General features: G+C 42.8%; 1 protein-coding gene and 1 long non-coding RNA gene across 4 annotated transcripts in view; one reads left to right on the forward strand and one right to left on the reverse strand.

The window, feature by feature from the left end:
- The window catches only part of LOC311041289 (ras-related protein Rab-35-like), a 105,135-nt gene extending 98,073 nt beyond the window's left edge, over positions 1 to 7,062 (reverse strand). For both annotated transcript variants that reach the window (XM_084086194.1, XM_084086193.1), the window contains exon 1: positions 6,794 to 7,062. In XM_084086194.1, the coding sequence (XP_083942320.1) occupies positions 6,794 to 6,905 (112 nt within the window). In that variant the 5' untranslated portion in view covers positions 6,906 to 7,062. The remainder of the gene's footprint in view (positions 1 to 6,793) is intronic.
- Positions 7,063 to 10,701: 3,639 nt separating this feature from the next.
- Positions 10,702 to 14,516, forward strand: LOC311041291. Of its 2 annotated transcripts, none has more exons than XR_014600388.1 (3): positions 10,702 to 11,063; positions 13,821 to 14,054; positions 14,113 to 14,516. It is a non-coding gene; the product is annotated as an uncharacterized lncRNA (long non-coding RNA). The 2 variants fall into 2 exon arrangements; XR_014600389.1 differs by having other exon boundaries at positions 14,195 to 14,516.
- The last annotated feature ends 10,067 nt before the right edge of the window (positions 14,517 to 24,583 follow it).

Raw genomic sequence — 24,583 nt, forward strand, 5'->3', positions numbered from 1 at the left:
ATAGCCTATAGTCAATGCCGTGACTGTCGGTCCGTCAATCACGGGGAATTTAACCCATTGAGACCTGAAGCCGATTCTAAATGTCTCCTAAATCTCAAGTTTTCTGAAAAACGTATGTTTCTATATCAGTAGTGCTCAATCTTTTTCATGTCAAGGACCCCCAAAATTATATGCATTTGGCCGCGGACCCCCATCAAAATATTTTGTTCCAGGGATCCCCAGAAGCAACGATTTGAGTTAAAAATGTTCGCTTTAAAAATATATATATTCAGAAGATTTGCACACATTTTCACGATTTTTCAAAAATAGCAGATCTACAAGCTCTGAGTGCTGCGCTATGAGCTTGTAGATCTGCTATTTTTGAATAGCCAAAGTGTAAAATAATGCTTTTTAGCTCAAATCTAAAAATGACACAGCTCCAGGTATTAATGGGTTAAAGGCAGTAAGTGCGTCACCAGGCTTCTCATACGGTCCATGCAAAAACTGTTGTAGACTACAGAAAAAAACAGCCTATAAACATCACTTTTATTTTAGCCAGTTGCAAAGAAAAATCACCCGTCTCTCTTTGCATATGCTGTTGAAAAGACGTGAAAAAGAAGGGGTGTGTGTGTGTGTGTGTGTGTGTGTGTGTGTGTGTGTGTGTGTGTGTGTGTGTGTGTGTGTGTGTGTGTGTGTGTGTGTGTGTAGTGTTGGAAAGTAACTAAAGTAATATGTAACTTAAAGTAATATTTTTACCTTTTCCCAGTAACTAGTAACGTAACTAATTACTTTCACGTTAAAGGTAATAATATTACCTTTACTTTTTTTCAAAAAGTAATGTATTACTTTTTTTCAATGCCCACTTAACTGTAGGCCTAGTACACAGGCCTAGCTGTAGGCTGCTATGAAGTGGTCAAGTGGAACACACTTTTGATTTCTTTTCCTGATATGTTGTTTTGTGTCCTGAATGATGCACTAAATATCAGTCAGTCAGAATGATTGTTTTGAAGTTTACATTTCCTACACCCACGAACCACGATGATATGTGTTGTGTTTATTAGAATAAATTTTGTTTACAGAGAAATGAAGCACTTTATGAAGAGGTTTTGTTGTTTAACTGGTTACTGTCAGATAAAAGGTTTTTGAGAGGCTGGCTGTAAGTGGGTCCACCAACATATTGTCCAATGCCCACTTAACTGTAGGCCTAGTACATAGGCCTAGCTGTAGGCTGTTGACTTTTGACTTTCTTTGACATTTTCAGCAGTCATACAGAATGATTGATTTTTTTTTTACTTGCATTTGCTCCTACATTCTGTCAAAAACCCACGATGATATGTGTTGCTATGGGAGCCTTTTTATTTTTGTATTTGATTAGAATACATTTTGTTTACAAAGAAATATAGCAGTTTATGAAGAGGTTTTGTTGTTTAACTGTGTCCGGACTGAGTCCTCTTGATGCTTTCAGTTTTGATGGCCAGTCAGTCATATAGAAATGTTAGTTTTTCTATATTTTTGGAATTGAAATGCACTGGCACATGTAGCCTTATTGGCCTAGCACTGTTTGGAGCTTTAAACAACAGAAGTTGTTCAAAGATTGTGTCTCATGATGAGTCATTATCTGTTTGAGGGTTACAAGTCGGCTTTCCGACATGTTGCCTTTCCGAATTTGAATATTTTAATAGACAAAAAATACATTAAATACATTTAAAATACTTCCAAAAAAGTCCTTGCGGTCTTCTTTCCATTGAGGTCCTAAGTATTCAATTCATAGTCAAATGGTTTTCATTTAGTCTGTAAGTTATGAATGCATACACAGTAAAAGTCTTAGTGTTAATATAATTCAAATGAGTGTACAAATGGAACCAAATGGACCCTTCATGTGTACAGAACACTTTTCAGAGTTAAATCAACAATGAGGATTTTACAATGTAGGCTGCAGAAAAGAGAACAAGAAATGACAAAGTCATAATATACCAGCGTGCGGGAGGCTTTTTCTGCCCCAATCTGCAGCAAAAAATGTAAAAGTTGTCTTTAAAATAAAATCTCAGCCACTCCAATGGGGGGGGGGGGAAGAGAGAGAGAGAGAGAGAGAGAGAGAGAGAGAGAGAGAGAGAGAGAGAGAGAGAGAGAGAGAGAGAGAGAGAGAGAGAGAGAGAGAGAGAGAGAGAGATGCCAGGTCTTTTGTTTGCACAGCTAATGGCCCTAAGGCTTGCTGCAGGGGGGGGGGGCGTTCAGAGTATGGGAAAGGGGAAAGTATCCCCATTGGCTTAAAGGACAGCCAATCACGCAAATGTGTCGAATGCAAATCAAATGTGTTGAATGCAAATCTGTAATGTGTTGAAAGTTGGTCTGTCTCTTCCTAGACCAGCTTTGCAAGCTGGTAAAAATAATTGATTTACAATCTCACTGATCTGCTATTTTCACCAGCTGAAATAGTTACTTCATAATGTAGGCTATACCCTTGCCCAAGTCAAAACAACAGTGTTTCAGAAATGTAGGAGCAACGAAAATAAACACCCACACACACACCCAGTAGGAAGGGTTGATAGTGTTGTATTCATTGTTCTGAATCCTGGACAAAAGACCGATGGTGAGCAGTTAGTACGCATGTAATTGCAATGGGCAGTAGCCTAATGGTCGTCAACAGCACAACATTCAACTGTAAAGAAATTAAGATGACAAAAGACAGCTGATGATTGTCAGGTGGTGGACAATTAACACGTTTCAGAATGAATGGAAGACGCAATCAGAGTGACGCACAGCCAGCCACAGAGTAGGCTATAGCCAAAAGAATAGTATTCAAATAGTAGCTTTAAGGCTACTATAATCATCTTCAACACTAAGTTACCGTACAATACACCGAATGCAGGCACTCCCCATGTTCCAGTGGGGTACATACAAAATATACTGCCTCCAAAGCTATTCCTGTCATGCCTAAATACATTAATTTAGCCTAAGCCTAATAATCATTGGTGGAAAAAGTACTCAAATGTTTTATTTAAGTGAACGTATAAATACTGCATGAAGAAAATACCCAAATGGGTCCATTTGGTTTCATTAATGTATTTTCTAATTAAAGTGTTCAATAAAAAAAACAAAAATAGCAGATCTGCAAGCACACAAGGTGGCAACGCGTTGTGACCTTGTAGATCTGCTATTTTAATGAAACATGAAACACGTAGCCCTGAAACATGACTGTCAAGCGTCATGTGAACCATGGCTAATGAAACACGCTGATTTTGGCGAGTGATAGTGACCCACAGCTGTTTGTTCTTCTTGCAGAGTGTCCGACGCAAGATCATGTTGTAATGAAAGAAAGCTTCTGCGCTATACACGTATGAACAACAACAACGTTGCTGCGACTGGGTGTACTGCTTGTGTTTAAAACAAAGTATTTTTCACAACGTTTCACTATTGATGCCGTTTCTTTTTCTCTCTGCTGCTGCTGCTCTGGGCTAGAGTCTAACTTTCACTTCGCAGCACGTCGCAGCACGACGGTGTCTCGTGACTAAAATAGCAGATATAAGCTCACAACGCGTCGTGGATGCAAGTCATTGAGCTTGTAGGTCTGCTATTGAAACATTAGTAAGACATTATGGCTGCAAATGGCATACTCCTGGATTATATTCATATAATATAATAACACAGGCCTGGGTATTCTACGTATTTCAGGTCAAGGAAAGGACCCCTTAGATGAGAGAGAGACTCTTATTAAATATATATATATATATATATATATATATATATATATATAATTGTATATATATATATATATATATATATATATATATATATATATATATATATATATATATATATATATATATATAGCTTTTCCCACCTACACACACATACATATATAGCTACTTTAATATGGACTTTAAACGCAAACAATGGATATTTTAAGTAGCCCCATGTACACACATTGTCAAAGCCTACATTAACATTTGCAGTTTCTAACATTCCATTCAATCAGGTCTTGTGGAGCGAGGGGGAGGGGGGGGGGCGTCCTCACAATACACTGAATGCAGGCACTCCTATAAGCTCATATATATATATGAGCTTGTAGATCAGCTGTTTTCTAAAGATGTGTATAATGTGTGTATCGCGACGCATTGAGAGCTTGTAGATCGGCTATTTGCAATTGATTGCAACCTTTATTGTGAAGGAACGACCGGCAGTGCTAAGCTATTCAATTCCGTGTGACTTAACACTGAGTTGCTACACCGTGACATTGTGTCACAGAAAGGCACAAAAGACACCAAAAAAACACTGTTCAACGGGCTAATTAGTTAGCATTGATGACATTGACCACACTAACGTTCATACAGGTTGTTGATAAGATGTTTAACGTAGCCGTTTGAGTGACGACAGCTGCGTTGTGTAACATTAACGTTAGCCGCATGCTATCGCTACCCGTGGCTTAGCTACACACTGACGGCCCATTATAGGCAGCTGTTGGCTTAAACCCAACTAACGGCAACACAGTATTGGACATAAGCATTCACATACATGCTTTAGACAGTATTAGCAACAACCGGTAGTTTGTTTACATGGCGCGGGACGTCGCGGGTGGCAGCGCGCCGACATCGTGGCGATGTTGGGGTAAAGGCCCCACTCCCAGGCGAGGCTTATGCTTGCGCTAGGCCGCGACTTACTATTAGCCAAAATCGGCTAGCGCTGGAAGGAATCCACTTCACATTAACACATTTATATCATATTTACATGCCGAGTTAAGCTCTGACATTTAAGTGATATGTAGCCTGATATTACCAGATTGCTATAGTGGGTTTAGAATATTTTAGAAGTTTTTTTTCATTTGCTCATTGCTCATTGCAGCTCTTCTGGAAAATCAGCCAGCCCTAGAAGACTGTCTTCATGGGCAGTCAGAGGCGTGTCTAGTCCCATAGCTTGGGAGGACGAGGCCCGCCCGTGCAGAGTATGGGATTTGGGAAAGTATCCCCATTGGCTTAAAGGACAGCCAATGACGCGCAAATGTGTTGAAAATGTGTCGAATGCAAATGTAATGTGTCTAATGCAAATCTCTAATGTGTCGGAAGTAGCTCTGTCGGTTTGTAGACCAGCTTTGCAAGCTGGTAAAAAAACAACTGCCAATGTTGAAAATGCAAAGTCAGACTTTTGGGGAGAAAGGATGCAATTACTGGGGGCGAGAAAAAAAAAGTAACTAAAGTAATAAGTAACTAATTACTTTTGGCAGGGAGTAATAAGTAAAGTAACTAGATTACTTTTAAAACAAGTAATATACAAGTAATAACATATTACTATGTTTTAGTAACTTTTCCAACACTGTGTGTGTGTGTGTGTGTGTGTGTGTGTGTGTGTGTGTGTGTGTGTGTGTGTGTGTGCACTTCTCTCATACAAACAGTGGCTGGCTGCTCCTCCTATCTGCAGGGTTGCCTCTTATTGTCTCCGCCAGGCCGAAGGCATGGCGAGAGAGTATGTTTTACCCCCCGTCCGTCCGTGTGTGTGTGTGTGTGTGTGTGTGTGTGTGTGTGTGTGTGTGTGTGTGTGTGTGTGTGTGTGTGTGTGTGTGTGTGTGTGTGTGTGTGTGTGTGTGTGTGTGTCCGTCCGTGTGTGTGTCCGTGTGTCCGTCTGTGAACAGCTAATCTCCCACACCGTTGGGCCGCTCGCTCCGAAACTGTCCACACACACTCCCTGGATGCCAATTCAGAACCTCTGCCCAAAATGTTTCACATAGCCCTGTTATAGCGCCACCAGGAGGCCGATTTGTGCAAAACCCATTTACTCCTACAGATTTTATCCAAACGTCATGCAAATCGGTACACATTATCTCTATAGTCATGTGATCAACACGGATCTGTCCGATTTTCCATATTCCATCCTCATTGGCTAAGGTTGGCTTCCAAAGTTTGCAGGATTGGTCCGTTTTGAACAAAATGCCTCAAATCATGAACGCAGCTTGCGATTTCCGTGAAATTTCACACGCACATTCCCACTAGGCCGAGGAAGGAATGGCACCCTTTTCACATTGGCCTGTTATAGCGCCACCAGCAGGTCTAATCTTAGCAAAACACATTTTTGGAACAAAAGCCTCAAATCATGAATGCAGTGTCTGATTGCCGTGAAAAGCCTAAGAAGAAATTACACCCCTTTCACATTGGCCTATTATAACGCCACCAGGAGGCCACAATAATGTACCTGACCTGGTGGAGACCTGTGCTCCGAGGAGCACTTTTTCTTATTCCAAATAAATTACTAGGCGCCATCTGAAGTCCTTAATGCAGTAAGCATCTTCCAACAACAACTCAAAAAGACGACGTGATCATGATATCAGCAATCGGTATCGGCCAAGGATTTTTCAATCGGTGCATCTCTAGCTGTAACATCTGATGTTTGATAATAATTGAGCATAAATTATGCGATGCCGGTGATACAGCACCGCGGTGTAAAGTAACTACAGTACTTTTACTTAAGTACTGTACTTTATGAGGTACTTTTACTATACTGGAGTATTTCCAATTTTCAATACTTTTACTTCTACTCCACTCTCAGAAGCAAATATTGTAAGACTTTTACTCCACTACAATTATTTGAAAACTTTAGATACTATTTACTTTGTAGATTCTGATTATTATCACAAAACATACATTAACCACTTCAGACCTATATATACATTTCGGTGATTTGAAAATAGCCGATCTACAAGCTCACAATGCGTCGCATTGAGCTTGTAGATCTGCTATTTTCAAAAGATTGTTATACATTTTATACATTTGGAAAGTTGTGAAACGGGGCATTCTGGATAATGACGTGTAGACTACTTTCTACTTACCAACGTCACCTATGAGGAGCAGCTTTAAAATGTAGTCGTAGTCTTTCTTCTTGTCGGCGGTTGGTGGCGTGCCCTCCCCACCTTTTAAAGCCGCTCTCTCTGCTTTGCTCATTCTCTCGACTTCTCCCCGAACAATTGGCTCGCTATTAACCCAACTCAGAGCTATTAACCCAACCCAGAGCTATTAACCCAACTCAGAGCTATTAACCCAACTCAAACCCGAACTATGAGTGAAAGAGCTCTGCTGCTTTTTCTCGAGGTTTCGTGGCGACACCAATCCTCTGCAAATATCCGGAAACTCCGCTTCCTTGTCTGCAGCGACTGCACGGCTGGCCTGAGGTGGAACGCTGATGACGCGAGGTTAACTCTGCACCTAGCCATGGTTCACATGAGGCTCGTCTGTCACAAGCGTCATGGCGCAACTTTTTCCTGGTTTTTGAAATTTCTCCATTTAAAACCCGTACATCTACATAAACGTGCTGACTCTACGGCCACGGATATTACACATTAAAACGCCTGGGTCTAAGTACCCGTCTTTTCTGTATTGTTAAATAAAAAGCATTTTAATCCGATTCCGATCGGTGCTCATTTTCTCAGCATTTTCTCCATATGCTTTCAACTATGCCTATCGGTTGGAAGGTGTACTGCACTCTGATACATTATCACTTTATGAAAAAAAATGACCGCCGATCGGATTGAAATGCTTTTTATTGAACAATACTGAAGATACGGGTACTTAGACCCAGGCGTTTTAACTTATTAAATCCATGGCCGTGGGGTCAACACTTTATATTTGAAATGTGAACGTTTATGTAGATGTACGGGTTGTAAATGAAGACATAAAAAACAGGAACAAGTTGCGCCATGGCTGTCATGATATGACAGTCATGTTTCAGGGATAACTCTGCACCCACGACCCAGGCTAAGTGCGCTGACGTTTATCGAGTCTGACTTTCACTTTCGTATAGCAGTGGTTCTCAAACCTTTTCTGGCCAAGGACCCCCAAATTGATTATATTTGGCCACGGACCCCCACCTGAAAATATGTTGTGCCAGGAAGGAACCCCCAGAAGCAAAGATTTGAGTTCAAAATATGTAAAAAAAAAAAAAAAAAAAAAAGATTGAAATATTTAGATTTGCACATATTTTCGAGATTGTTCAAAAAATAGCAGATATACAAGCTCATAGCACTTCTACTATTTTTGCATAATCAAAGTATAAAATATGGATAAAGTGGTTAAAATGATCCAACTAGTCTGCTTCACTGACCCCCTGACAATCAGCTTCCATTTTGACCTTTTTTCTTTTTTACAGCATTATTAAAGGCACCAGACTTTCAATTATATAAACCATATCTCAGTTGCAGAGATTCTGTAATATCAGACATACTGTAGGGAAAATGTCATGGTTTATCACGCACATCTAAGGGTTCCCACATTTCCAACTAGACTTGATCAAATCATGTTAATTTTATTTGTATTGCATTTACACAACCGTATAATCAATACGGATATCAACTCATTGCATAAGGTTGTTTTCCAATAACCCTCACACACAATGGCCAAATACAACCTAAAGGATGGTTGTAACTTGAACATTTCCATTCATTACTATGTGGTCAGTGTCTGTCTGTCCATTCATTATCATGTGGTCAGTGACTGTCCATTCATTACCATGTGGTCAGTGACTGTCCATTCATTACCATGTGGTCAGTGACTGTCCAAATCATTTTAACTAAACAAGAGACACTTGAATTACAGTTAAATGTCAAAGCTGAATTGGCCTGATTCATTTATTGACCGTAGTTCAAAGTTCAGTAAGAACAACCTGCGGAATAAAATAAATATAAATGTGAGAGCATGGTTCACAGGACACTAAAACAATATGAAACAGAGATAAGTGTGGGGAAGGAACATGAAGGAAAGCCAATCCATACACTAACTCTTCCTTGGTCCAGGAAATGACAAAATGTGTGTGTGTGTGTGTGTGTGTGTGTGTGTGTGTGTGTGTGTGTGTGTGTGTGTGTGTGTGTGTGTGTGTGTGTGTGTGTGTGTGTGTGTGTGTGTGTGTGACGTTATTAAGTGTGTGTCTGGGGTGTTCACATACAATGGAGTAAAACATCCGTATGACATCAATACGGTCAGTCAAGCTTGGGTTATTTGCTGTGTAGTTATTTTTCTAAGTATATGAGCAATGATCAGTCCCGTCCCTTCTCATTAAGATGGTGTCATATATTTATTCATTGGAATCTGGGACAGGAGTCATCACCATGCCAGCTTACAAGTGATGGACATTTCCATCAATATTTTATTTTTGCTACGGACACGCAAAACAAGTGAATATTACCAGAAACACATAGGCCTAGTCCTAAATATATAGCCTACAGTAGGACTAATAGACTCTTGATGTACCATAGTGTCTACTCCATTCCACTGCACTACACATTTGAAAACCAGCCACTTATAAAAAATAAAAAAAACACATCACATATGTTGTGAGCTTGTAGATCAGCAATTCTCTTTTATTTTTAGCCTATAATGGCATGCCCAACATTGGTATGTTAGAGTGCTTAGCTAGAAAACCTGGAGACTAGGAAGTTATCCACTGTATACTGGCAGGTGGCAGTCCTGATACAAGCATTCAATGTGGCATCATGGTCCAAGTCTATGCCATGTTTGGGATTACAATAATTGGGTCTTATCAGTACAGACAGTGCCTCCATTCTTCCATCTTACATTGCAGGAGCAAAAGGGACACTTAGCTGCAAAGATGAGTGGGTGCGTATTACACTTCATATGGTTATTACAGTATATAGACAGATGGCGTTTCAGAAGACAGTATTACATGAGGACAGGAGGAGACAGGACGTTCCAGCTAAACTATTTTTGTGTTTGTCAACGTAGCTTCAATAGTTGTGGTTTCCATTAAGGTGAACAGGTAAAGTAGGCCTAGTCTATGTTTATGAGAAAGTATGCCGATGGAACAATGGAAAAACACTTGAGTCAAAACAGATAATTATGTACATGATGAGTGATTCATGAAGGACATGACAGGATCTAAAGGAATGCAGTGTCACAATAGGTTGATGCAAAGGTGAATAACTTTGATCAGAGGTGAGGAGGAGGTCTGATGGTGAGGCTGTGGATCAAGGGTTTCCATGGATTATGATTGTTGAATGTTATAATTTAGTTATTGTTATTATTGGACACTTTGAAACACTTTCTCTCAACTGACGTAAATTAGCTTTACTTGTCCAGTTCTGCCCTCCTTTGCCTTGGTGCTCCTTCTCAACATGATGACATGCCATGTTTTTGCTATTTTCCACTGTGGTCAATCATATACCCTTGACTTAACTCGCATACAACGTACGTGGTAGGTATCATGTATAATACCAGAGATATCCTACAACATATTGAGCATGTCATTCCGACTTTATGAGTCACCAACATTATTCAAACACATTTTTTTAAGGGTTAGACAGAGAAATTATAGACAATCATTTTCGTAAAAAAATAAATAAAAATAAAATAGTGCCACGGACATGTTTATCCATGTACGGACATGTTGATGACCCCTGGTCTGGGAGGCTGGTTATTGTTTATGTTTATTAGGAGGTCGTTACTGGCAGAGTCCAGGATGGCTGTGACACCCTGAAAAATAAAGTTTGATATACAGAGATATTACATTCATGAGATTTAATATATGTCATTATGTAATATGAAATGAACGGTCAAATAATTGCATATTTCTGAACACTTTTGAGTGCCATCATGAGTGGTCTTCTGTCACTCAAGTTTTTTTAAACATTGAAGTGGCACAAGGTGTTACACTAGTAACACTACTACTGTTAACTACTTATAAAACAATTACACAAACAACACACGTAAAACAAGTAATTTATGCTGAATTTATTAAATTACATTTTAGGACATATTGTGCACTAAACATTAGAGCAGATTTACACTTCATAATTATTTAAAAAATGTACTCAGTGACTTTTCAGAAGCCTTGACCTCTTTAGTAATGAGGCAGAGCTTTGGTACAACCACACTGTTCTAGAGCTCTGGGAGCTGACCAGTACAACCACACTGTTCTAGAGCTCTGGGAGCTGACCAGTACAACCACACTGTTCTAGAGCTCTGGGAGCTGACCAGTACAACCACACTGTTCTAGAGCTCTGGGAGCTGACCAGTACAACCACACTGGTCTAGAGCACTGGCAGCTGACCAGTACAACCACACTGTTCTAGAGCACTGGGAGCTGTGGTGCAGGTGTTACTTTGCAGTCAGGTGTTGGTCAGGTTCATATGTGGATGATGTTAAGGGAGTATGTTGGTCTAATGTTTTTAAAGAGAGTGACCCAAATGTGGCACTGGATGTTTTCATGAAATTGTTGTTACCAGTAATGGATAAACATGCACCTGTTAAGAAGTTAACCGTTAAAACAGTAAAGGCACCATGGATTGACGTAACCTGACGCTACCAGATCCAAGAAGCTTGCTCCACAGGGAACCTGGTTACTCAATACCGCCCCATCTGGCAGGGTCAGGTTTGGATTGACGAGGAGCTAAAGAAATGTATGGCTGATAGAGACAGAACGAAAAGGGCAGCAATAAATTCTGGCAATCATTCTGAGTGGCAACTATATTGCAAAATAAGGAATGAGGTGACAAAACTGAACAGGAAAAAAAATAAAATGTATTATGAGATTAAGATAAACGATATAAAGCATGATGGAAAAAAGCTCTGGGGCACCTTCAATAACATCATGGGTAGGAAAAACAACTCAACACCATCCTTTATTGAATCAGAGGGGGCATACATCACTAGACCACTAGATATTGCCAATTATTTTAATAATTATTTCATCGATAAAGTGGAGAAGCTAAGGCAGGGAATGCCAAAATCTAGCTGCGAGTCGTCCTATGTTAATATTAGAGAACGTATTATGAAAAATAAAAATTGCACCTTTGAGCTGGGTAAAGTTAGGACAGAAGAGGTGGAAAAGTTATTGTTGGCAATCAATAATGATAAACCACCAGGTATTGATAACTTAGACGGTCAGCTATTAAAGAATGTAGCCAAGCTCATTGCTGCACCCATCTGTCATATTTTTAACATGAGTCTGGAAGGTACATGCCCGCACATCTGGAAAGTAGCCAAAGTCATTCCACTCCCTAAAAATGCAAAGAATGCCTTCACTGGCTCTAACAGCAGACCAATAAGCCTGTCACCAGTTCTAAACAAATTACTAGAAAAATGTATATTCAATCAAATACAATGCTATTTTTCTGTTAACAGTCTGATGAGTGAGTATCAACACGCGTATAGAGAAGGTCACTCAACAGCCACAGCACTGACACAAATGACAGATCAATGGATGAAAGAGATTGATGCGAAGAAAATGGTGGGAGCAGTACTATTAGACTATAGTGCTGCCTTTGATTTGATAGACCATAGAATCTTACTCGACAAATTGGAGTGCTATGGTTTTGCCCCAAAGGCAATATCATGGCTATAAAGTTATCTATATAACAGAATCCAGAGTGTATACTTTAATGGCAGTATCTCGAGTGCTAGATGTGTTGAGAGTGGAATTCCACAAGGAAGGTCACTAGGACCTCTACTCTTTTCAATCTTTACAAATGATTTTCCACTAGCCCTTGAAAAAGCACAAGTCTCCATGTACTCTGATGACACGACAATATATACTCAGGCTCCCACAATTGGTGAGATAACTGAGATTCTGAACAAAGAACTGAAAACAGTAATGGAATGGGTGACCAGAAACAAATTGGTGCTCAACATTCAAAAAACTTAAAGTATTGTATTTGGCACAAATTACGTACTAAGGTCTAAACCGCAGGTGAATCTGACGATGAATAATGTAGAGGTTGAGCAGGTGGAGGAAACAAAGCTCCTGGGACTCATCCTAGTGAACAACTTATCATGGACGAGACACATAGATACAGTGGTGGCTAAGATGGGGAGGAATATATCTGTCATCAAGAGGTGCTCAGTGTTTTTACCACCGAAACTGACCAAACAAGTCATTGAGACTCTAGTCCTTTCACAACTGGACTACTGCTCAATGATTTGGTCAGGGGCTAATAAGAGGGACCTGGGAAAGCTGCAACTGGTTCAAAACAGAGCAGCTCGCCTTGCACTTAGGTGTACACCAAGGCATAATGTAAACAAAATGCATATCAAGCTCTCCTGGACATTAGTCACGGAGAGGCTGATGGTATCACTCCTTGTATTTTTGAGAAACATAAATGAGCTGAAACATCCAACCTGTCTATATAAGCAACTTACACCTAGCTCTAAAATCCATACACATAAGACGAGACATGTCACAAGAGGTTGCTATCAAATCCCTAAAGCCAAAACAGAGTCTATGAAGAGCACAGTGCTGTATAGAGCCATGGCTGCATGGAACACACTGCCAGATCAGATTTCTAAAGAAAAAACTAAAGCAAGCTTCAAAAAAACGATTGAAGAGGCATCTAGAAGCTCAAAGATTATAATTACACAAGCAGCAGACAGGTTATGGTAAACATACAGCAGCATACCCATTCATATAGGTTTTTTTAAATGTATTTTAATTTTAAACACATGCAGGAATATGGCACTTTTGCTAACACAGACACACACACATCCTTTCACAGCTATGATTAGGATTGTATTTGTTCTTGTTTATTTTTACTTTATAAGAAGTGAAGGGAGACACCTGTAAAATGATTAGTACTATTGTTTATTTTAATTTTTCTTTCCAAGGAAATGGGGAATTAGAAAATAAACTGTATGTGATGGTTGAAATGAAAGTCACTGTTTGAAGGAAAATTGACGCTGTACACTATTTGTATCATTGTCCTGTAATGTACTGTCAAATGTCATGTTTTATGTTATTTGTGGACCCCAGGAAGATTAGCTGTTGTTATGCACCAGCTAATGGGGATCCTAATAAACTCAGAAACTCAGGTGTTACTTTGCGGTCAGGTGTTGCAGTACGGTCAGGTTATGGTGCAGGTGTTGGTCAGGTGTTACTTTGCGGTCAGGTTAAGGTGCAGGTGTTGGTCAGGTGTTACTGTGCGGTCAGGTTGAGGTGCAGGTGTTGGTCAGGTGTTACTTGGCGGTCAGGTTAAGGTGCAGGTTTTGGTCAGGTGTTACTTGGCGGTCAGGTTAAGGTGCAGGTGTTGGTCAGGTGTTACTTGGCGGTCAGGTTAAGGTGCAGGTGTTGGTCAGGTGTTACTTTGCGGTCAGGTTACGGTCAGGTGTTACTTTGCGGTCAGGTGTTGGTCAGGTGTTACAGTGCGGTCAGGTTATGGTGCAGGTGTTGGTCAGGTGTTACTTTGCGGTCAAGTTAAGGTGCAGGTGTTGGTCAGGTGTTACTGTGTGGTCAGGTTGAGGTGCAGGTGTTGGTCAGGTGTTACTTGCCGGTCAGGTTAAGGTGCAGGTGTTGGTCAGGTGTTACTTGGCGGTCAGGTTAAGGTGCAGGTGTTGGTCAGGTGTTACTTTGCGGTCAGGTTACGGTGCAGGTGTTGGTCAGGTGTTACTTTGCGGTCAGGTTAAGGTGCAGGTGTTGGTCAGGTGTTACTTGGCGGTCAGGTTAAGGTGCAGGTGTTGGTATCGGAGAAGCTCCTGGTCAGAGAGAGATGGTTTACACTGCTGCACTGCTCTGTCAAAGTCCTCTCCGGTCAGAACCACAGGAGACTCTTCTGTGTCCATACCTGAGACAGACAGACAGAGTTTGAAGTGGATCGGTCGGACGGCTCTGGAGATACACGAAGGATAGACACACACACACACACACACACACACACACACACACACACACACACACACACACACACACACACACACACACACACACACACACACACACACACACACACACACAATATACTTCAAGGTAGGGTAAGTGATATTTTTTGGTAAAGTTTTTCGTTTTTGTTAAAAGGTTAAAATAGTATATTGTGATAGTAATCGTTGCTACAGAGCGTTTCAGTCACAGGGGTCTCTCCAGCTCTTTAGTAAACACAATATAGTACATTTTCAGGTAGGTGACAACATTTAAGCCAATAAGGAGAGAGCACTTAAAATGTATTTTCTGTTTAATTAAGAGCTGGAGAGACATGGAGACTCCTTTTACTGAACAAACACTCTATAGCAATGAGTACTATCACAATATAGAGCTATTTAACACTGTTACTGAACAAACAATATATAGCAATGAGTACTATCACAATATAGAGCTATTTAACACTTATTTTAACCAAAGTAAATCACTTACTCTACCTTTCACTGAAAAATTGACCACATGGGTAATCGGTGGTCTAAAGCAATGGTTACATTACATTACATTACATTACAGTCATTTAGCAGACACTTTTATCCAAAGCGACAAATAAGTGCATTCAACATAGGTAGACAAGAAAACTACTAATCACAAGTAAGACGCACGAACGCTGGAAGCGAACGCAGCTCGAAAATATTGTGTATTTACGGACTCTGTGTGTGTGTGTGTGTGTGTGTGTGTGTGTGTGTGTGTGTGTGTGTGTGTGTGTGTGTGTGTGTGTGTGTGTGTGTGTGTGTGTGTGTGTTTTGACTGTAGCTGCACTCTGGCGCCCTCTGTCGGCCGCACCCAGGCAGTGCACTGCACACAGACAGACAGACAGACACACAAGCCGAGCAGACTTTCATAGTAAGCTCCACTGAAGTGTATTCTCTTCTAAAACAAGCAACTAAGAGGCGCTAAAGAGGCGCTAACAAGCGCTGAGGTAAAAGTACAATATATCAGCTTCCTACTTTCTTAAACAGATGAGACACATAGGAAAATCAAATGAGAAAGAGCTAAAACAAATGAGTGTATCAAGTAAACAAGATTCAATAAAACAAGAGGTTCTCAACCTTTTCAGGCCGTGACCCCCACATTAATCATATTTGAACTAGGGACCCCCCCACCCTGATAAGCACTTGAATGTAGGTGTTGAGGCATTACATTTAGTGTGAGATAATGGTTGATGGTGATGGAAGGTAAAAGGAGGTAAACGGTGGTGATTTGAATTGTTTAAGTGGTCGTCATGGTGATGGTTACCGTTGATGATGGAGGAGATCTTTCTGTTGACCATGGCGTCAGAGCAGAGGGGGTAGAGGTCCGCCCCCGTCAGGTGGACGACTCACCACCTCCTCCAGGTTGACACTGGCATCACACTGGAACCTGATGTGCGCGCGTACACACACACACACACACACACACACACACACACACACACACACACAATGTAGCCAATGCCTTATCAGCTCTATGCTTATTGGTCATTCCTGAAACCAAAACTAATTCAGCGATAAATATGAACACAATCAGTTTACATAAGCTTGTAACCAAGCTGTATAATGACATCCTTAAGACGTTGGCACTTTAACACCTTGGTAAGGAATGCCTCTTCCAGACAGTGGTCAAATGTACATCCAGCTTCCTAAATGGTCACAGTCTATGAAGTCTATGAAGTTATCTATGAAATCTATGAAAATGTTTAATCTGCAACACAATGTTATAAAATAATGTGTGTGTGTGTGTGTGTGTGTGTGTGTGTGTGTGTGTGTGTGTGTGTGTGTGTGTGTGTGTGTGTGTGTGTGTGTGTGTGTGTGTGTGTGTGTGTCGGGGGGGTCCCTACTTTCTGGCGATGGCCTTCAGAACCTGAAGCTGGGACTGCTTGTCTTTGTCATTGATTCCAACATAAACCAGCTTATCAAACCTGAACAGACACAACATGTATTCATTATTAAAAAATAAATAAGGGTAATAATAATAATAATAATAATAATAATGATGATGATGATAATAATAATAATAATAATAATAATAATAAGGGTAATAATAATAATAATAATAATCTATATGGGTTGTTCATAACTCAAAATATGATCCTCAAATTAACGCATGTATAGTTTATCATCTGTGAATTTCATACTTATGTGAACAGGGCCGAAATTGTATCACATTTGACTTGCAATTTGTTTGTACTATTGCACTCTTCTCCTTTAATAAATAATCCAGAATAAAACTCACAACAATAAAATATAAATGCACAATAAAGTGCTGGGTGCGTAATTACTGTGAGTCCTATCTGAACTAATTGTTTGTCGACTACGCCACTTTTGTTATAGAGGGAAGTCCCCTTTGAATACACTTTAACTTCTTCTTCAGGCTTTCACAGGTTCGAGGTTAACTGGTAAGTTTCAATACTTTTGGTTTTGAGAATACAACACTGGCATGAGAATATCCCTTTAAGAAACTGGACACGAATACAGTGTATCAAAAAAGGTAAGTCATATTTATTGGGTCCCTAATACATTGGCTTCTGTGCCTTAAAAACAATCAAATAAACACTATACTAATAAAACCTATATAAACATACAAAACACAATTAATCTACACAACAACTATAAAATAAATTATAAAGTTGTGCAAATTACGCGGGGCTTAATCACAAGGGTTCCTTAGCATGGGGGGTTTCTGTGCAACAAATACTTTTCAAGTAAAGTGCTGTGCCAATAAAGTGCTTCAAGATACTCAACACGGTTTGTTCAGGGGTAATGCTGCATGTCCATATATGGGGGTAAGATGGGAAAGGGTTTGAGGCCAGTCGTCTTCGTCTTCTCTCTTCTTTCTCTCCGCCTGCAATTATAGAGATCTAGACCAGTTCACTGTGCATTTACACGATACATTTGCGTTGTCTCAGGCAGTGGTTATACAGGGATTCAACGTTGCTTGTTCGAATACTCACTCGCCAGCCAGGTTTTTACACCTGGCGCTGAGTTGGTTGCGTATGCAACGTTATCGCCACTTTCCAGTCTCAGCGCTCCTTATATGGTCTGGTCTCACTCGTCTCTCATATGGTCTGGTCTCACTCGCCTCTCACTCGCCTCTTCCTCCCCTTCGGTTCGATCGCTTTCTCCTCTTGGTTTCTCCTTTGAATGTAGGCACACCTCGGCTTCCAACTCCTAGGTGGCTGGTATGTCTACTTCATCTATGCACTCCTCTACTCCGTGTCTCGGCACAACCTTCCCCTCTGCTGTCCTTCTCCTCACTGACGCCTCTGTCACTTGGGTGCTCTGTTCTCTCTTTCAAACGGTCCCGCCTCCGCTTTTGTACCTGCCAAACCACACCTCCCTCTTCTTTCATTTGTCCGTGGTGACAGTCTGTCTGGGGACATTGGCCATGACCGTGGCCTTGGGCGTGACCGCGTGACTGCCGCTCTGCCACTCAATGTCTCTCAATACATGTGACCAGGGGATCATGGGGAAAACAATTATAAACAATACAGTGCGTAATAATAATTGGTACAAAAATAATAAGATGGTGGGGTTAAATGAGGCAATTATACACATTAAGCACCAATAAAAACAAATTACAAAAGTTTTAAGAACCCCTCATTTCACCCTTGTCACATTCCCCCCTACTTTTTCGTTGGCAGTCCCTGGCAACTGGTTCTAAACGTCATGCCCGTACCTCTCAGGTGGCTGTCCTTGGTTCGCTCTTCCAGAGCGCCGCGGACCTTCAGGTTCCCTAGGACCGGGGAAAAACCCTACATAAGGCGGCCATATTGGTCCCACCGGTTCGGCTACTGGGGCAGGTTCGGGGCTCTCCATCGGTGACCTGGGGGCTATACACACTTTTAATGCATTCCTATGGATCGTTCTATCTCGCCCTCCTTTTTCAGGTCGGATCCTGTATACTAGGCCCGCATCCCCCACCCTCTCCAATACCACAAAAGGTTCTGGGTCCCACCATGGGCCCAGTTTACCTTGTCCCTGTCGGTTCCGGTTTCGTACCCACACCCTCTCTCCAGGTAACAATGGTGGCATACCGGCTCGGCGGTCATAGACCTGTTTACGCTGTCCTGCTATATGCACCATTTTTTTCTCGGCTGTCCTATACGCTGTGGCCATTCGTTTCTGGTGATCTTGCACCCAATCTCCCACTCCCATTCGATTTTGTGACAACGGTACTCCTAATGCTACATCTACCGGACGCCTCAGGTGGCGACCAAACATTAAGTACGCAGGCGCATAACCTGTCGCACCATGTTCAGTATTGTTATAAGCGTGTACTAACTCAGGTAAGTGTTCATTCCATCTGCCTTGGCGATCAGTATCTAGAGAGCGCAACATGTTTAACAGTGTTTGATTAAACCTCTCCACCCCCCCATTACCAGCTGGGTGGTAAGGGGTGGTGCGACTCTTAGTAATACCGTATGTATGACACAATTGCTGCATTAATTCGGATTCAAAATTCGGGCCTCGGTCCGAATGGAAACGAGCCGGGCAACCGAATGGCTGAATAATATGTGTCCAAAGCGCACGGACAGTCGTGGGCGCAGTTTGGTCACGCGTTGGAATAGCCCAACTGTACCTGGTGAATAAATCGGTTGCTACAAGAATATTCTGCCATGCGTCATTCGGCCTACCTAATGTGAGAAAATCAATAGCCACTACCTCCATAGGATACGATACTTCGAATGGCTGTAAGGGGGCCCTGGGCTCTATCCTGTCTTTCAGTAGGCTGCAGGCAACACAACCTCGCTGGAACTGTCGCACCGCCCCCTCCATGCCCGGCCAGTAGAACCGGCGCCGAAGCTGCGCCAAAGTCCGGTCCACTCCGGCGTGTGCCGAGGCCTCATGGAGTCCTTTCCACACCTCCTCTCGTCGCGCCCCTGGACAAACAAGCTGTAAGTAACATTCTTGTGTATGCTGATCAATCACTTGCCTATACAACACATTGTCTCTGATGCGCAACCGGTCCCACTGTCGTAACATTTGCCTGGCTTCCCGTGACCAACTCCTCTTCTCCATAAGGGTAGGCAGTTTCCTCCGCTCTACGCAACTCTTCACCATCTGGATGTCCGGATCTCGATCCTGTGTTCCCCGCCACTCAGCTCCAGCCCACCCGTCCTCTCTCTCCACCGGTGCCAACTCCACTACGGCCACTCCTACAGGTTGAACAGGGAACCTAGACAGGGCATCTGCGTTCGCATTGCTTTTTCCAGGTCGGTACTTTATATCATAGGTGAATGATGCTAGCTGGGCTGCCCAGCGCTGTTCCACCGCGCCTAGTCGAGCTGTTTGAAGATGCGCAACAGGATTGTTATCTGTATAAATCGTAAAATGAGCGCCAGTTAAGTAATCTTTAAATTTTTCGGTCACTGCCCATTTAAGTGCCAAGAGTTCTAATTTAAAGGAGCTATAATTTGCATCATTTTGTTCGGTAGGGTGTAGACTTCGGCTGGCGTAGGCGATTACTCGCTCCTGGCCATCTTGGACCTGTGCCAGAACGGCGCCGAGCCCGCGGCCACTCGCATCAGTATACACTACAAACGGTCGGTCATAATCTGCATAAGCCAGTATTGGAGCCTGCGTAAGGGCAGTTTTAAGAGCATCAAACGAGTTTTGGCATTCAGGGGACCACTCTATTTTACACTGATGGGACTTCACATCATTCGGGACTCCGATCAACAAACTATTTAACGGCCTAGCTATGGCAGCAAATGAGGACACGAAGCGGCGATAATAACCAGCCAGACCTAGAAAAGCGCGGACCTCGCGGACAGTCGAGGGTGGGTTCCAGTCTCTTACCGCAGCCAACTTTTCAGGGTCCGGGCGCACTCCCTCTTTGTCTACAACGTGGCCCAAGAACTTTACCTCCGGTTGGAGAAGCTTGCATTTATCGAGGCGCAGTTTCAATCCGTGTCTCCACAGCCGCTCGAAAACCTGGTCAAGGTGCTGCATGTGAGAGGAAAAGTCAGGTGAATATACAATAATGTCATCGAGGTACACTAATAATGACTCTGTCACCTGGCCACTCAAGCATCGCTGCATTAATCTTTGGAAGGTCGCGGGGGCGTTACATAAACCGAACGGCATACGTTGGAACTCGAACAGTCCTAAAGGGGTGGTAAACGCTGTCTTTTCTCGATCCCGAGGGTCCATACCCACCTGCCAATAACCGCTGGCCAGGTCGAGTGTGGAGAACCACTGAGCCTTGGTCAGGCTTGTTAAAGTCTCTTCAATCCGAGGTAAAGGGAAGGCATCTTTGTGCGTCACGGCATTCAGTTTACGGTAGTCGACACAGAAACGCCAGCTGCCATCTTTCTTCTTCACCAGGACAATGGGCGCTGCCCAGGGACTGCAACTCTCTTTTATCACTCCCTTGTCCAGCATGTCACTCAATAAGGTCTTCATTTCTCTATACATGGAGGGCGGCAGCGGTCGGTGCCTCTCGCGGATGGGTGCCGCGTCTCCAGTTGGTATTTGGTGTTGCACCACGTCCGTCTGCCCAAAATCTTCATTATGGACTGCAAACACCTTCTTCCATTTACACATCATCGCATGCAGCTCTTCTCTCTGCTGGTCAGGTAGGTCATCTCGCCGGGTCAACGCCTCCATCTCCTCAGGTAAGGTCTTCACGGGTCCCTCGTCTTCGATGCTCACCAGGGACACTTCCACGGCTCCGTCGGTTCCTAGGGACAGGTTCAGGTCTCGTCGTCCACGGACGTCGGCCTCCTCCACTGGATATAGCTTCCCTAACTTTTGATGTCTGCCCACGGTCACGCTATACGCGTGGGGGTTGCAGATGCGCACGGGGACTCGGCCATTACGCACGGTGACCAACGCTCGGGCCACTCCCAGATCAGTTCCTTCCGGCATGGCCTCCATCAGGGCCTCGTATTCAGCTCCATTTGGACCTTTCCAGGCACGGCCCCATACTACTAACTCACTGCGGGCGGGGACTCGGATTCTCCGTCGGCCGACAGGCCACACATAGCCCAATGCTCCGTCTTCGTGGGTCACTGCCTCCACTCTCCTACAGGCGGCGAATGCTTTTTTCCATGGTGTCCTCTCCTGTTGGCATGGAAACACAGACCTCCCAGAGAGTTTAAATAATGCATGCCACACTGCGTGGACTACGTTCATCCCAATGATCAGCGGCTCAATACAATGTTCATCTTTTACAATTACGATTCCTCTTCCCGGTATTTTCAGTCCTTCTAATTCTAAATCGAATATGGCATAGCCAGAATAGGGTAGATCAAGGCCGTTTGCTGCCCGTAGGCTAAACACCAGAGGCCCATTTTCCATTTTATCTTGCGAGAACTTTTCGTTAAACAAACTCTGCTGCATCAATGTGACTTGAGACCCCGTATCTAATAAACCCCTCATTTGGACTCCCCCCATTGTTATCCCAATTGTCGGACATTCCCCCACAAACACTTCATTGGCCCTTAACTTTTTTTGTGAACGTTGCACCTCTGCCCCCCGGACCTCGGCGACAGGGCGTACTAGTTTAACTGACTTCGGTCGGATCTACAGAATCTCGCTATATGACCCGCCTGTCTACACTGGCTACATATCGGCCTACCTCCTTCATCCCATTCGTAGCGCTGAGAGGCCGTATACCGTCGCTCAGGTGGCGGTGGAGTGCGCGCTCGTGCGTCATTGGTGCCAGTGCGGAGGAGCGGTCTGATTTCCTTCATGAGTTCCTGCGTGAATCCTTGCATTTGAGTTTTTACGTCGTCCATGATTTCCTGTTTTAATTTTTCTCTCCAAGCAGGGTCCTGAGAAGGGTAGGGGACAGAAATAGGATTAACAGCGTGGCACGTTATTTCAGTAGTTCCATGTTCAGCAGCTAACAGGTCGGCTTCTTCGCGTAAAGCAGCAAAATCTTCATCTGGGTGTCGTCGAGCATATATTTTTAAGGCTTGGCCCAGGGGGCCCTCAGCTAAACCCATAACAAACTGATCACGAAGAATGGCTTCGGAGGGAGCGGTGCTTGGGTCGTGCTGCCGCAGCCCACAAAACAGCTCTCTAAGTCTCAGGGTGTAAGTTTGTACATTCTCTCCTGCGCGCTGTGCGCACCGATAGAATAGTGAGCGCATTTCTGCGACAGAGACAGTTTCTTTATATAAAGCATCTAAGTATTTAAAAACTTTTGCCACTGTGTCGCGTTCGCCCTCCTCAACCACACTAATCTGCCGTTTAGCTTCGTTGGTTAGCGTTTTAATTATAATAGCAACTTTCCTGATTTCTGGTAGTTCCTGGGTACTTAATAATCCTCTAATCTGGTCTTTCCATTCCCTATATTTACTCTCGCCTTCTGTTCCACCAAAGGTGGGTAACCATGGGGCACCGGGATACACCGCCATCATCATCATTCTGAATCCGTAAAGCAAAAAAACAAAAAGCAACAAAAACAACAAAACAGTACAGTTTCTCTTAAGGGTATTCTCATGTGTTTGTTCTCAACCAGTCCTGCCGCCTACGCCAAATATGTGAACAGGGCCGAAATTGTATCACATTTGACTTGCAATTTGTTTGTACTATTGCACTCTTCTCCTTTAATAAATAATCCAGAATAAAACTCACAACAATAAAATATAAATGCACAATAAAGTGCTGGGTGCGTAATTACTGTGAGTCCTATCTGAACTAATTGTTTGTCGACTACGCCACTTTTGTTATAGAGGGAAGTCCCCTTTGAATACACTTTAACTTCTTCTTCAGGCTTTCACAGGTTCGAGGTTAACTGGTAAGTTTCAATACTTTTGGTTTTGAGAATACAACACTGGCATGAGAATATCCCTTTAAGAAACTGGACACGAATACAGTGTATCAAAAAAGGTAAGTCATATTTATTGGGTCCCTAATACATTGGCTTCTGTGCCTTAAAAACAATCAAATAAACACTATACTAATAAAACCTATATAAACATACAAAACACAATTAATCTACACAACAACTATAAAATAAATTATAAAGTTGTGCAAATTACGCGGGGCTTAATCACAAGGGTTCCTTAGCATGGGGGGTTACAAATACTTTTCAAGTAAAGTGCTGTGCCAATAAAGTGCTTCAAGATACTCAACACGGTTTGTTCAGGGGTAATGCTGCATGTCCATATATGGGGGTAAGATGGGAAAGGGTTTGAGGCCAGTCGTCTTCGTCTTCTCTCTTCTTTCTCTCCGCCTGCAATTATAGAGATCTAGACCAGTTCACTGTGCATTTACACGATACATTTGCGTTGTCTCAGGCAGTGGTTATACAGGGATTCAACGTTGCTTGTTCGAATACTCACTCGCCAGCCAGGTTTTTACACCTGGCGCTGAGTTGGTTGCGTATGCAACGTTATCGCCACTTTCCAGTCTCAGCGCTCCTTATATGGTCTGGTCTCACTCGTCTCTCATATGGTCTGGTCTCACTCGCCTCTTCCTCCCCTTCGGTTCGATCGCTTTCTCCTCTTGGTTTCTCCTTTGAATGTAGGCACACCTCGGCTTCCAACTCCTAGGTGGCTGGTATGTCTACTTCATCTATGCACTCCTCTACTCCGTGTCTCGGCACAACCTTCCCCTCTGCTGTCCTTCTCCTCACTGACGCCTCTGTCACTTGGGTGCTCTGTTCTCTCTTTCAAACGGTCCCGCCTCCGCTTTTGTACCTGCCAAACCACACCTCCCTCTTCTTTCATTTGTCCGTGGTGACAGTCTGTCTGGGGACATTGGCCATGACCGTGGCCTTGGGCGTGACCGCGTGACTGCCGCTCTGCCACTCAATGTCTCTCAATACATGTGACCAGGGGATCATGGGGAAAACAATTATAAACAATACAGTGCGTAATAATAATTGGTACAAAAATAATAAGATGGTGGGGTTAAATGAGGCAATTATACACATTAAGCACCAATAAAAACAAATTACAAAAGTTTTAAGAACCCCTCATTTCACCCTTGTCACACTT

This window comes from Gymnoscopelus microlampas (genome assembly GCF_963454915.1).
Source record: "Gymnoscopelus microlampas genome assembly, contig: SCAFFOLD_52, whole genome shotgun sequence".
In the NCBI taxonomy this organism is placed as follows: Eukaryota; Metazoa; Chordata; class Actinopteri; order Myctophiformes; family Myctophidae; genus Gymnoscopelus; species Gymnoscopelus microlampas.